General features: G+C 37.5%; 1 protein-coding gene across 1 annotated transcript; it reads left to right on the top strand.

Annotated features, from left to right (window-relative positions):
• The first annotated feature begins 211 nt into the window (after window positions 1-211).
• Window positions 212-12058, top strand: LOC6572239 (polyglutamine-repeat protein pqn-41). Its single transcript, XM_001998345.4, has 9 exons — window positions 212-1166; window positions 8169-8770; window positions 9478-10193; window positions 10418-10637; window positions 10707-10975; window positions 11045-11206; window positions 11283-11478; window positions 11671-11757; window positions 11814-12058. Exons 1-9 carry the CDS (start codon window positions 284-286, stop codon window positions 11988-11990), a joined length of 3312 nt encoding a protein of 1103 aa, XP_001998381.2. The 5' UTR covers window positions 212-283; the 3' UTR covers window positions 11991-12058.
• The last annotated feature ends 1803 nt before the right edge of the window (window positions 12059-13861 follow it).

Here is a 13861-nt window from a genome sequence, read left to right as displayed (position 1 = left end):
TTTTGAAAAAACAAAATTTAATTAGTAACATTATAATTTGGGTCATTCTTAACACTTCAACTTCTCATATTTGCAATTAGACAATTCCAAGTTGCGCCACCAAAAAAGTTTGGTTAACGTTGCAACGTTACCATTTACCCATAGTGCGTTGGCTGTAATGCAAAAATAATATATTAAATAATATTTAGCACACATTCATGCATATGCATATAAATAATTAATATCGAACACATGTATATGTGCAAAGTGAGTGGTTAGGGGCAAAGGAAATGCCGCGTGGAACATGGTGACAACTATAAAAATTACCTGCGATGGCGTCTTCATCCAATCCAATTCGTATCTCACGCCTACGCAAACGAGCGCCGCCACAGCGGCAACTGTTGCAGCTGCAGCAACAGCAGCAGCAGCTGTTGCTACCGCCAAGGGACATAGTTTGAGCAACGACAGCGACAACTCGCAGACAAGCAGCGGCAGCCAAACCACCAGCGCTACCCACCAGAGCCACAACAGTCACAGTGCCAAGTCCAAATCCACGCGCTCCAATTGCAGTCGACATCATCGAGGTGGGGGCGTGGCAGCCACGCAGGATACTCGCAGGCGTTACTATTACTTTGGCAGCAAGGATGTCTATTGGTGCAAGCAGAGCTTGACGCGCAGCGCCAGCAGTCTGGGCCACCGCGAAGCCCACAGCAGCACCACCTCAACCGCCGTCAGTAGCGGTGGCCAGCTAATTGCCAAGGCGCGCCGCCGTCCGCTGCAGCTGTGCAGCAGCCTCAGTGCCGCTTATGCACCGCCAAAGCGCAAGGAGTTCTACTTTTCTGACAAATATGCATCCGCTGGCTCTGGCAACTCCAGCAGCAATAGCAACAGCATTAGCAGAGGCAAGCACACGGCTGCAGCAGCAGCAGAAACTAACGCAGGTGCGCAGCCAATCGATGTGCGTTTGCTGAACTTTCTGCGCAATGCACAGCGCAAATTTCAATCAGCAACGACAACAGCAACAACAACAACTAAGCCAAAGTCTGAAATCAACAGCAGAAGCAACACCAAAGAACGTGCCTCAGCAAGGAACTGGAGCAACAACAATAATAAAACCAGTAGCAACAGCAACAACAACAGCAACAGCAGTTCCCTGCCGCTGATAATCACTACCGATGATTGGTTTGGTTAGTATAGTAACTATAGATTATTCTATAAAATAAGCCAGCTACTTAACATAAGATTAACATTAATAAGTTTACATAAGGTGCACTATAAGATGCTGTCATTACTTTGAGAAGAGATGTTTAGAGACTAGATTAGTAAATGCGAGTGGAAGATGTAGCTTAGTAAGCTATGATTATCTTTATCCTGTAATAATAATTATCAAAAACGGTTTCTGTTAGCTTATGTACTGAATGTTAACTGTTGTGTGGAGTGGAGGCGTATGACCTCTATTTGTAGTAGATAATTAAAAATGCTTGTTTTTGTAAAATGATTATGCTTTATTCAATTGAAATATCAGCTTCTTTTTGAAATAATATGCAAGTATCAAGCAGTACTTTAAGAGTAGAGCCAACTTATACAGGAGTAGGAGCTATGCTATTAACAGCGGATAGTGCTGTTAATAGCGTAACATAACGATGTAACGGAGGAGCAGCTCCCGTTAATGAAATCTAACATTAACAACTTATAAACTAGGCAGCTTAAACACCTCAGCAACACGTATCATGGCTCATATTCCTGGCTATTGTACAGATCCTGTTAGTGTCTTAAGCGAAACTTAATCAATAACTTAGCCAGCTGACGAACAAATGTATATTATGTTTGCGGTTTGTGTGGTTATTCCTCTCTGATATATGTGCTGTTGTTTTTCGCCTTGCATTGAAATTTCTTAAAGCGCAATGTAACAGCTGTGTTTCTTTATATCATGCCAAAAAAAAAACCAAACAAAACAGCCCTGTGCTCAATGTCGCAAGTGCTGTACTGCATATAAAGATATAAAGTTACCATCGTTGCGCTTGGTAAATCATCAAACATCGAAACCAGACAAGAGCTAAGCCAACAACTAGCCAACTACACATTCAGCGCCTTATTTCGGTTGACATTGATGTTGGGTTTTGAGTTTTGGATTTAACAAAACCATAGCAGTTAGTGTCCAATTGCAAGATGTTGCCGAATCCAGGGAGCTGACCGACTCGTCGATGAGGCAATAAACCAACATGTTTTTTTTTTTTTTGGCCAGAAAATGAAGATTTTTGCAAAAATATTTCAAAGTGAATGGAATGCGAAATGTATTTCTCACAAAGGAAAAGCCCTCAATCTGATTGGATTATATATAATAATATATATATAAGTATGTAATATTCGTTTAAAAAATTGGAAATTTTTAATATTCATAGGCTCAATTCCTTAATCTATAAAATCATAAAAATTACTTATACTAATATATTAATAGTAATACTAATACTAATACTAGTAGAGTAGTCCGAGAAAATTCGAATTGATTTCGTAAGCTGGTAGGGAAGAAGAAACAGCTAAATAACTGACTGAATGCCCCACAGGGGCACTCGCAACAGCAACTGGGAGGGATCGAAATTGTATATGCTGGCAGTAAGTAGAATGAGTAGGAAAAACAAAGCAAAATATATGCAGTTCAGCACTTGTAGAGGTAAAAAGTACGTGAGAATCTTTTGTATTGCTTCCTCATTGTCTGCAGAGTTAAGGAAGGAACCGATGGGAGAGAGCATGGGCGGGTGTAAGGGAACCAGAAAATAATGTTGTTTATTTCGAGCTGGAAAGTGTAAAATAAAAATAATAATGAAACGAAAGAAGGAAAGAAACTAACACAAGTAAGTAACTTTAGTCAGTTAGTCTGTCAGTTGAGAGAGGCATAACAAAAGGTGTGAATGGAACGAACAGTGGAATGGACCGACGGAGCGGCGGCCACATGCTGATGATGGTATGAATGGCGTGCCACAGTCACATAGAGAGGGAAGACGGCAGTCGGGGGAGGGAGGGAGCGGTCCGTTGCTCTGCTGCCTTTTTGGCCAGCAATTTGCATGCATATGTGTTGCATGCAAAGCGGGGCGAGGCAGAAACCGCAAGCAGACAGCAGGAAGAAGGAAGCCAATTTACATACATACATGCATATATATGTGCAACATGCAAACTTACCTACATAGAGATACTCGTGTACATCAGCTCCTATATAATTACTAATTGCATATGTCAGGCGAGCAGAGCCAGAGCCAGACACCAAATAGGCAGTGCCGTGAAGTCAGTCAGTTGGCTAAATGGGAATGAGCCCTTGAAAAGGATATTTTCCATTTTGTGCTCAACATCTGAAACTCTATTTGTATAGAGATATTTGTTCTTTAAGCTTAAGCTGTCTGCTATTGACGTCTTTCACCTGGCATACGGGTGAGCTAGGTACAATAAAGGCATTCGACTCGAATAATTTAACGAATTGACTACAGCCGATTGGAAAATTTGGAAGGGTGTTTATATAACTTTTTTGTTGCACATTTCCATGCTTTTCAGCGGAAGTATACTGACTTTAATTGTAATTATATAAGTATATATGTCAATGGACAAACATATAAATATATACGTATTGTTCTTATTAATTATATGGTATGGATATGAATCCTGCTACCCCGTTTATATTTCATGTTCGCTTTCTTTACCCTTACATACCCTTTGTTGGTGTTTCTTACAAGTAAGTTCGCACTACCGAATCGCCACGATTATCGATAATAGAAGAAAATCGATCAAATCAGTTGTCAATATGCAGTGGCATTGATTCGTCGTCTTTTGTTACTATGTACAGCAAATGCATTCTTCCTCATTTGATTTACGTAGTTAGCTTCGAGTTTTGCTTAATTAGTTCTTTATTCGTATGGCAATTTGCGCAAGCTAATGAGAATTACCTCATCCATAGCTAAACCGATAATATAGCCATATAAGCAATCGTCTATTGGCTGGAATACTGCGCATTTTACACACACCCACAGCACGCTTCCTACATCGAATTACTGACTGAAGTATGTGTGTGACAAAAGAGAAACGCCAACAGCAGACGTGCCAACTAAGAGATACCCTAGACAACGCACCTAATAGACGTTTCATGATGCTGTTTAAGAGATATCGTAATCCATGGGACAAGTCCCTGAGCCTATCTAGAAATATCTGTCGATGTACCGCTATTTATATCATTAGTGCTGTCTCTAAAAAATCAATACCCTGTCACCCATTTTAATAGCTATAGGGTATGCAAATAAATAAAACAAACAATTGTCCATGAATCATTGATGTTTATGAGGATGCTTTTGCGCTCATGTCCGGCAGATCATTAACTTTTATTTTTAAAGCCAACCCTTTCACAATTTATGTTTATTTTGTGCACTCAAAAATTACAATGCAAATACTCCTCACAATAAACATATGCATACATATATAACATACAATTATAACAACAGCCGGCCTGAGCGACGACAATATCAGCTAATAAATATATTTGGGATCATTTTTCAAGCAATTTAATTGCACTTAATGAAACTTTGCGAGTTTAGCTTGTGTTTAACATTCTTCTTTTTTTTTTTGTTTTTCTTTTTTCAATATACGTATTGTAAACACGCGTACAACAACAACATTATTTGGTTTTGGAATTGCCCTTTGTTTTTGTTGCTTTTCACAATCACTTTTTTGTTTGAAGTTTCGCAAGAGATATTTTGCTTATGTTTACAGATCGTGCGTGCGTGCTTCTGGAAGCGCAGCCAAGTTAGTGATGCGATAAATTAAATATATCGATAACACGCATTGGCATTCAAGCAACAGCAGCTCAACTGACATTTGCACTTGCACAAGACTCAAGTGCAAAGCGAAAGTCAAAGTCTAACTGAGAACCTGCACACGTTATAATGTTAATGTAGATACGCCCATGATGTCAGGTCTAGCGGGTGTTGTCATCTCTCTGTTGACAGTTATTATACTATTTACCCCGCCCACCCACAAGTCAGTTATCATGCGTGTGTCATATACGTAAATATGTAATTATATTCAGCTCTGGCTCACAATGACTCGTCTTTGTTTGCTCGTCAACTCTGTAGCGTCAGCATATAGATATATGTATATGCATATAGCATCCATATGGCATATGCTCAAGTCTGACTCATGCATGACAATGAAGCACGTAAAATTATTAAAATTGAAATTGAAAGGCAATGCGACAAGCTACTCTCTCAGATCCTACGGCCGAGATGACTCTGGAGGTCAAGCATCAATTTGTTTTAATCCTGTGTGACAGTAAGATACAGAAAAGTCTATTCCAGTCGAGGCTTGCCGACTTTTTTTACGTATAAATTTATCCTCTACAACAATTTATAGATATGGTGAGATACACTTATATATTTCTGTTAAGATCTATTCGATGGTGCAATTCTGTAGTGTCTCTTGAAGACCTTAACTAGAGAGTAGAATGAGTAAAGGGTTTGTATCAATAATTTATACTGTCAGAAGTTTAACTGAAGTGACATTTAAGAATTGATATTAATATTGGTATAAACGATTCAAATTCAATGTTAATCTAAACTATATCTATATAAATATACTGAATGTCAATATAATGTATCTCTCTTTTTCTTGGGAATGTTGCCTTGTTCGAGCAAACACTTGCTCAATGCAATCATTTGGGTAATTGCACTGTGTATCGATTCGCGTGACTTTCGATCAGGAAACTGGCGATAACGTTGACTGGCTGACTGATGACTACAAACTCTATTTTCGGGAAGTCATGCTCAAAATAATTTCGAAAACATCAAAAAGTAATAATAAATGAGTGATAAATCGTACACAAAAGTGTGAATAATTGCAAATGGCATGAGTCTCAGGCACAACGGATGTGGCTTAAAAATGCTAATCGTATTGCTATTGTGAATTGGGCAAGGTCAAAGCTGAGCTTGGCTAATTCGATAGGCTTTTACCACAGCAATTGGAGTTGCAGCACCTCCCTTTCACACAATTGAAGCATAGTAGAGTGATCCATAGATGATTCTCTCACGATAAATCGCTGTCTCGCGCCGCGCAGTGAGAAGAATCGAGAAATTAAATATGCAAAAAGTGTTTCCGCAATGAAATTTACATAAACTTTGAAAATTAGGCAATGCCAGCAGAAAAATGCCCAGCCCAAATTAATTTCAAACACAATTGCGCACAAAATGAATCCACAAAACTAACAAGAAATAACAAATAAAAAACTATAAAATAAGTACGATTGTTTTAGTCGACTAGAATTGACTGCATAATGCTCGTTTTCAGTATTCTTTGAATATACTAATTTTTAAATAACTGAGGACGTGCAAAACCAATATACTCTACTTACTTCGTGAGCGGGTATAACTAGAATATTTAAGATCTGCGGCGGAAACTAAAAGTGAGTAGGTTTCGTCACGCTGCGGATTCATAGCGAAGTTCATTTGAAAAAAGGCCTTTAGAATTTGAATTTCCAACCTGGTCAATTGCTGATTCATTGTATAATTAAATGTGAAGCATTTTGCCTATATCTATATGGGATTATATACCACTAGACAGGACTACAAAATTATCTTTAAATAGTATACCTATTTTTATTGGGCTTATTCCTTTTCTCAGCTCTAGTAATTAATATTAATTTTGACTGTAAATATCAGCCAGCTCTCATTTCTACTTGTTGCATGTCACATACCCAGCTGAGGAACTAAAACTCCCCTTTATATGACTCACTATGAGTACAGGGTATTCGACTGAATGTGAACAGTAGCTGAAAGTCACTCCCAAAATTGCGCAGTAAAAGTTTCAATTATGCATGTCACATGCAAATGTTTTACATTTGCCAAAATCTCCCCAACCTTCTCACTCGCTCTTTGATCGCCGTCTCGCTCCCGCTCGATCTCCTGTTCATCTCTCTCACTCTCTGTTTGTGCGTGCGTGGGCGTTGCCACTGCGTTTTATTATCGCTCATTAAATATGCGAGTAACGTTTCCACAAGCAATTTAAGTTTGTAGTGTAAATAAATGGATGAAAAAGAAAGAAATGTATATCTGTAATACATTTATATGTATATACATGTGTGTGTTTTTTAGTTCAACAACTTTTTGCGTAATTGTTGCTGACTGTTTAGTTAAATTGTTTCACCTGATTAAATAAACGTGCATCGGATTAGCTAAGCACATATATGATACGTCTTAAAAATGACACTGATAAACACTTGTAGTTTAGTGATATATTTTATACACTCTAAGAGAAGATTATAGCTAGCACGTGTCTAAATAGAAATCAAAATGACTTTAAAGAAATTAAATAAATAAATCGACTAATTTTTATAATATACTTAACTTATCAATCTTATCAATCAATTAGGCTAGTAGTAGTTATAGTTTTGAGGACATATGGTCTTATAATGACAAAACTTTTTAGATTGGGCAATTGGGCCATTTACTTCATATATGATATTTATCTTAGAGAAAAAAAAACCTAGACTCTTAAAACTGCAACAACTTAGAATCCTACGATTTTCAAACCACTTCAAATTATACATGCAAATATTATGTTTTAATGTTACTCGTAGGATCATCAAGTTTTCCGAGTAAATGCCTCTCAGCACAGATAAGCTTATTCTTGGGAAAATCTTGGATATCTTGAGTATAAACCAGTAATATACTGATCTTAATAACAATCAAAAGAATTTAATTTACAAACAAAGATAAAGATAGGAAAAGAAAAACGACCGTTAATTAACCTAAATTAATATTTGGATATTTTGATGTTGGCTGGGACGTTTTCGGAACGCTCTCGTAATGCCCTAGGTGACCAGTTGTGACCGTTGTCTGACATACGTAACTCGGTTGCAAATAAAAATGTGTTTGCTTCATGGTGAGCTGCATTTGAATATGAATTTGAACTTGAAATCCTATTAGCGAATCTTGTGAGTAATGCTTGAATAGTTGAATACTTAATATGATTTATGAATATTTAATGACCGTATACCTTATATATGCACGATTGTGTGTGTGCGGTTGTGTGTAATGGTGTCTGTGCCAAAGTTAAATTTACAATGGCAGTTGAGCTGTGCGCTGTGTTGTGATTAGATTAGCACAAAAGTGCTAAAATTTTATCAATTGGCTAAATGAAATTTCCACTTATTTTTACAGACGAAGAGGCAAGCGAAGCAGCAAAGGAAGCACAGACAGGCGTAGCTAAGACAAACGACGAGGCGCTGATAGCCGTTCGTATCAAGCAGGGGAAACGGCAGCAAATCCAATTGAAACAAAAGAAACAACGCCAAACAACAGCAGCAGCAGCGCCAGCAGCAACAGCAGCAGCAGCTGGGGCAGGCGAACAGGCGACAAAGCCAACAGGTGAACCGAACCTTGGCAGCTGCAAGGTCGAGGATATGAACAGTCACGCGACCGCCACACAGAACGGACAATCAACGGTCGTTGGCCATCATCGCGGCTACTCGCAGCCATCGATTGCTGCCACCGCCGCGACAGCCGCGTCCGGCGGTACTGCCGGCGATCCATGGTATCTACAGGCGACTGGGCATCAGATGCCGCCAACCGCTCCGCTGAGGCACAATAAACGGCCCGCACCACAGCCCAATTCCCTGGGCGTGGTCGGCGTCGGCGTCGGTGTTGGTGTTGGTGCGGCAGCAACGCTGCTGCATCAGCAACAGCTGAGTCAATCCCAGCCACACATTATGCCGCCAAGCATACCACCGCACCATCATCATCATCATCGGGAGAACAATGCGGTATGTTTCTAATCAAATTGCATTAGCAGAATGCAATAAGTACAGTCACCGTGCTATCGAAAGCAGTTGTTCTTTTTTTTTGGAATCAAATGAATATATTAATAGAATACATTCGACATTTTGAAAGCTTTAAAGAACTTTAAAATTTTCTAGGAACGACTAATTTGAAATAAATCAATTTCATTAAATACAAAAAATAATCTGTTATGACGGCCAAAAGTTTAAAGCCTGAAAATTTTAATTGAATATGATTTGTTTTTAATTTTTACGAGCATGTAAAGAAATGTTTTATTGGCTCAGCTGAATAGGCTTGAATAGAATAGTTAAATAATAAAAGACAGGAATCTTTCAGTATTTTACATAAAGTATATATGCTCCTTCTAATCCCCAGTAATATCAAGTATACGCTCTTGGCAAATCTAAGTGAACGATTGCATTCAATTTTCAATTATCTAGGCTCAGTAAGTTCAGCAGGATATGAAGCGAAAATGATAATAGTTTATATCGTAATTAGAAAAACACCTGCGTCATGCGGAACTATCTTATCTAATAGATAATAACAATAAAAATAATAATCATTGCTCGTAAAGGTTTAATGAATTAATTAATACAGTCAATGAAATGGAATAAAAACATTATCAATTTAATGAATGGAATTGGCTGACTAATGGATAAAACAAAAATTTGTTTCTCTCATTCGATTACAGCACCAAACAGCATCAGCAGCAACAGCCGCAACGGCTTTGCATCTGTCATCGCATGCGTTAAATAGTCATAATTTAATCAACAATCATTCGCCAAAATCGCCCAATCAAACACAACAGCAGCAGCAGCAGACGACGACAATACAACAGCAGCAACAGCAGCAACATAGCATACTGTCAACGTTTGCGCCCGCAACGGCAGCAGCAGCGGCAGCAACACATGTCCAGGCCGAACAGGCGGCAGTAGCAGCAGCATCTGTAACGGCAGCAGCCGTTGCCGCCGTCACCCAGCAGCAGCAGCAGCAACATATGCAGATGCTGGCCAACTGCTCTTCCAGCAATAATCTAATGTCCTCCTCGCTGACGCTACAAGCGCCGGTTGGCGTATTGCCGCCAAAAAGCTTAGCCCTGAGCAGCAGCAACAGCGCGACCAGCAACAGCACCAGCTTGCCGCCAACAGTTGCCGGCAGTGGGAGCGCTACCAGCAACAGCATTAACAACAACAACACCGCCAACAGCAACTGTAGCACCGGCAACAGCACCACAGGCATGTCCACGTCGCTGCACAGCTTCGATATAAACGGCAGCGTCGGCGCCGGCACCATGGACAAATGGGCAAGTAGCTCCACAACTGCAATGAATCATGCGTCGCTATCGCCTACGGGCGCACCGCAGCAGCATCACCTACGCAAATGCGAGGTCAAACTGAATGCAATGCCGTAAGTTGAGCTGATGATTTATGCGTTATTATCATTGGTATTGGAAAATTGGAAATTGAATTGGAAAAATACTTATATACATAATAAATTATTAACATATATTATGTATTATATATCTATAAATCGAATTTACCTTTTCAACTCTCCAGTATCCAGTTGAATTCAGTTTTTACTCCTATATCATTCTCAATTCTCATTTCTGTGTTTCCGCTTTCTTCCCTTAGCTGGTTCCATGGCAGCATAACGCGCGATGAGGCGGAACACCTGCTGCAGCCACGCGAGGATGGGCTATTCCTAGTTCGTGAATCGACCAATTTTCCCGGCGATTACACGCTGTGCGTTTGCTTTCAGGGCAAGGTTGAGCATTATCGTGTCAAATATCTGGAGAATAAGTTAACTATCGACGACGAGGAATACTTTGAGAACCTGGGACAACTGGTTGCGGTAAGTCGATGCTGAAGCCAGCCCCAAGGCATAAGCATTATTAAACTTTCTCTCTTTGTCCATCGACAGCATTATGAAGCCGATGCGGATGGGCTGTGCACGCAGCTGGTTAAGTGTTTGCCCAAACTGGGAAAGCAAGAGTACTGCATTAACTCCAAAGAGTTTGTGGATAAGGGCTGGGTCATACCTGAATCGGAGCTCCAGCTGCGCGAAAGCATTGGCAAAGGCGAGTTCGGCGATGTCCTCTTAGGAATATTGCGCAACGAGAAAGTCGCTGTCAAGATGCTCAAAGATGAGGGCGCTGTGCAAAAGTTTCTCGCCGAGGCGTCAGTAATGACGTAAGTTATATATATTTATATCTATAAATATAAGTGCTGAAGCAACACAATTGTATTTCTCATTAACAGAACGCTGGAGCACGAGAATTTAGTCAAGTTTATTGGCCTTGTTTTTACAAGCAAGCATCTGTACTTGGTGACGGAATACATGAGCAAAGGATCGCTGGTTGATTATTTGCGTTCTCGTGGACGACAGCACATAACCAAAAAGGATCAAATCAACTTCGCATTGTAAGCCCCTTATAAATATATGCATATCATCGTTTTATTTAATACGGTTTATTTTCATGCTCTTTCGCAATTGCAGCGACACGGCCTCTGGCATGGAGTATCTGGAAGCCAAAAAGGTTGTGCATCGAGATTTGGCTGCACGTAATGTTCTTATCTCGGAGGATTGTGTGGCCAAAGTATCCGATTTTGGTCTGGCACGCGAGGAATGCTATAATCTTGACGTTGGCAAACTGCCCATCAAATGGACAGCTCCCGAGGCACTCAAAAATGGCGTACGTTTTTTACAGCTAACAAAATCTAGTTTAAGACCTCAAGAAATCAGAACCAACTAAAAGAATAATCTTAAAAATTTTATTGGGTTACGTTATTTAAAAACTTTACTGTTTAACAAGTGTTCTCGTGTTTTTAATATTTATTTATATTTTTCAATAATAATATTTTTATTAATTTGTATATTCCCTTAGCGCTTCTCCAATAAATCGGATATGTGGAGTTTTGGTATACTTCTGTGGGAAATCTATTCCTTTGGCCGCGTGCCTTATCCCCGAATCGTAAGAATATATAACCAATATCTATTGCTTATAACACTCACGAGTTTTTCTTATAGCCCTTGGCGGACGTGGTAAAACATGTAGAAGTGGGCTACAAAATGGAAGCACCCGAAGGTTGTCCAGCGGAGATTTACGAGATGATGCGTCAGGCGTGGGACTTGAATCCAGTGAAAAGGCCAACATTTGCGGAGCTGAAAGTGAAGTTGCAACAGCTAAACAATGCAACAGCGTGAGAGGCGTGTGAAAGCCAAACAACAATATTTAAAATTAGAAATTAAAAGGAAATCATTTCAACAACTAATCGAAATTTTTGTTTCAAAACAAACCTTAGTTTGTGGGCTGGAAAATAAGAATGAGAAACCGCCAAGGCATAACGAAAGCTTCATTTATACACTGACACTGAACGCAACAATTTTTCGTACCAATCTATATATATATTTATATATATGTAATTATCTAGACGTATATAACTAACTTAAAACAATTTATTTACATATATAATTTATACGATAAGTTTTTTTGTAAGCTTAAGCGAAGAAACCCAACACAATCAAGCAATGTTAGTAAGTTGCTATCCAGCTAAACGTATAAACACATATGCAGCGTTGTGTAGCTTACTATTACTATTACAAAAAAAAAAAAATAATAATAAATAAAATAAAATATATATATATATATATATATATATGTTAACTGTAGGTTTGCTATTTATATAGTTTGGTCCCTCCAACTCCCTCAACTATTCATATTACCTTCACTCTCTATATCATATATATATATATATATATAAATCTATGTTTTATGTTATAGAATACACATACATATGATTATTAAAATTGTTTATAGATTTTGTTTTTAACTATTCAGCTAATTTGTAAATCAAAATTTTAGGTTGAGTTTTGTATATTTTCTGTTAAACATTTTCTATTTGTAGCACAAAAGCGAAACGTAAAATAAATAATTATAATAAGTTGCTGAATCACTAAATAAACTACCACTACATTAGCAGTATAATTAATACAAATAAAATGCTCCTGCAAATTAGTTAAATTTAGTTACATTTACATTTGTATATCTAATCAAAAATGAGCAAAAATTATAAAACAAAAATTCAAGTAAATTGGAAATGAAATTTGGTAAAGAAATCGATATTTTATCAGCTTGGGCTGTGTGTCCTTAGATCCACAACAACAAGAAGCAACAAATATTGTGAAAATATGCATTACATTAATAATACTAAACATAAATTAAAAAAAAAAAAGAAAAAACAACAACAAAAATATGAAAACATTAAACTCTTAATAACATACTTAGTATATTATGTGGCATGTTTATTGTATAATAATCATAATAATATAAATTTAAATTATTACGCGCAAGTTTCATCTATGTAAAAGCCCCTCAATTGTTTTGTCTATTTGTTTATGGAATCTCTTGCAATTTTATATATACATGTATGCTGATATACAATACTATATATATATATATATATATATATATATATATGTATATATATATAGATAATCAGCAAATGAAAGCAGCAGCTTAAGAGAATTTTTTTATTTACTGATGCGTATTAACAACAATCTACAATTTACTTAACTCTTTGTGTTTATCTCTAATGTTTAATACGTTTCTTGTTTCATAAGAAACTTGTACAATTTTGCTTTAATACTTACTTTTATTTTGCACACGCAGAGACACACACACGTACACGTCCACTTAAATTTACAATTAATTTAAATTTAAAGTTATTACTTTTTTAAAAGAACAACAAATCTTAAGTAAAATTTATACATAACACTTTTTGTCAAACAAATTTTAAGTTATCAAAAAAAAAAAAAAAAATCATACAAAAATCGCACGAACACGTAATATTTAAAAGGAATGGAGTTGCAGATTGAGATGAATATAAAACTTTTAATAAAAGTGAAAAATTATACAAGCTTTTGGATTTTTACATCAATGTTAAATGTGTTTCTAACTCGGTGTTAATCTATAACAATTGCTAAATTTTTTTTATTTGAAATTTGAAATCTGGAAAAGCTGATGGATCAGACAATAGATTAGCGTGTGATACTCAGAACATGAAATGGTTTGATAA

Source organism: Drosophila mojavensis, unplaced genomic scaffold (assembly GCF_018153725.1).
Source record: "Drosophila mojavensis isolate 15081-1352.22 unplaced genomic scaffold, ASM1815372v1 contig_19, whole genome shotgun sequence".
Lineage (NCBI taxonomy): Eukaryota > Metazoa > Arthropoda > Insecta > Diptera > Drosophilidae > Drosophila > Drosophila mojavensis.
Note: the sequence above shows the minus strand (reverse complement) of the source record. Positions and strands in the feature narration are given on the sequence as shown.

Excerpts from the sequence above, each read along its gene's own strand:
- LOC6572239 (XM_001998345.4), top strand. The coding sequence starts at position 284 with ATGGTGACAACTATAAAAATTACCTGCGATGGCGTCTTCATCCAATCC. Across the intron at positions 1,167-8,168 it reads CACTACCGATGATTGGTTTG|ACGAAGAGGCAAGCGAAGCA; the intron begins GTTAGTATAGTA and ends TTATTTTTACAG. Across the intron at positions 8,771-9,477 it reads ATCATCGGGAGAACAATGCG|CACCAAACAGCATCAGCAGC; the intron begins GTATGTTTCTAA and ends ATTCGATTACAG.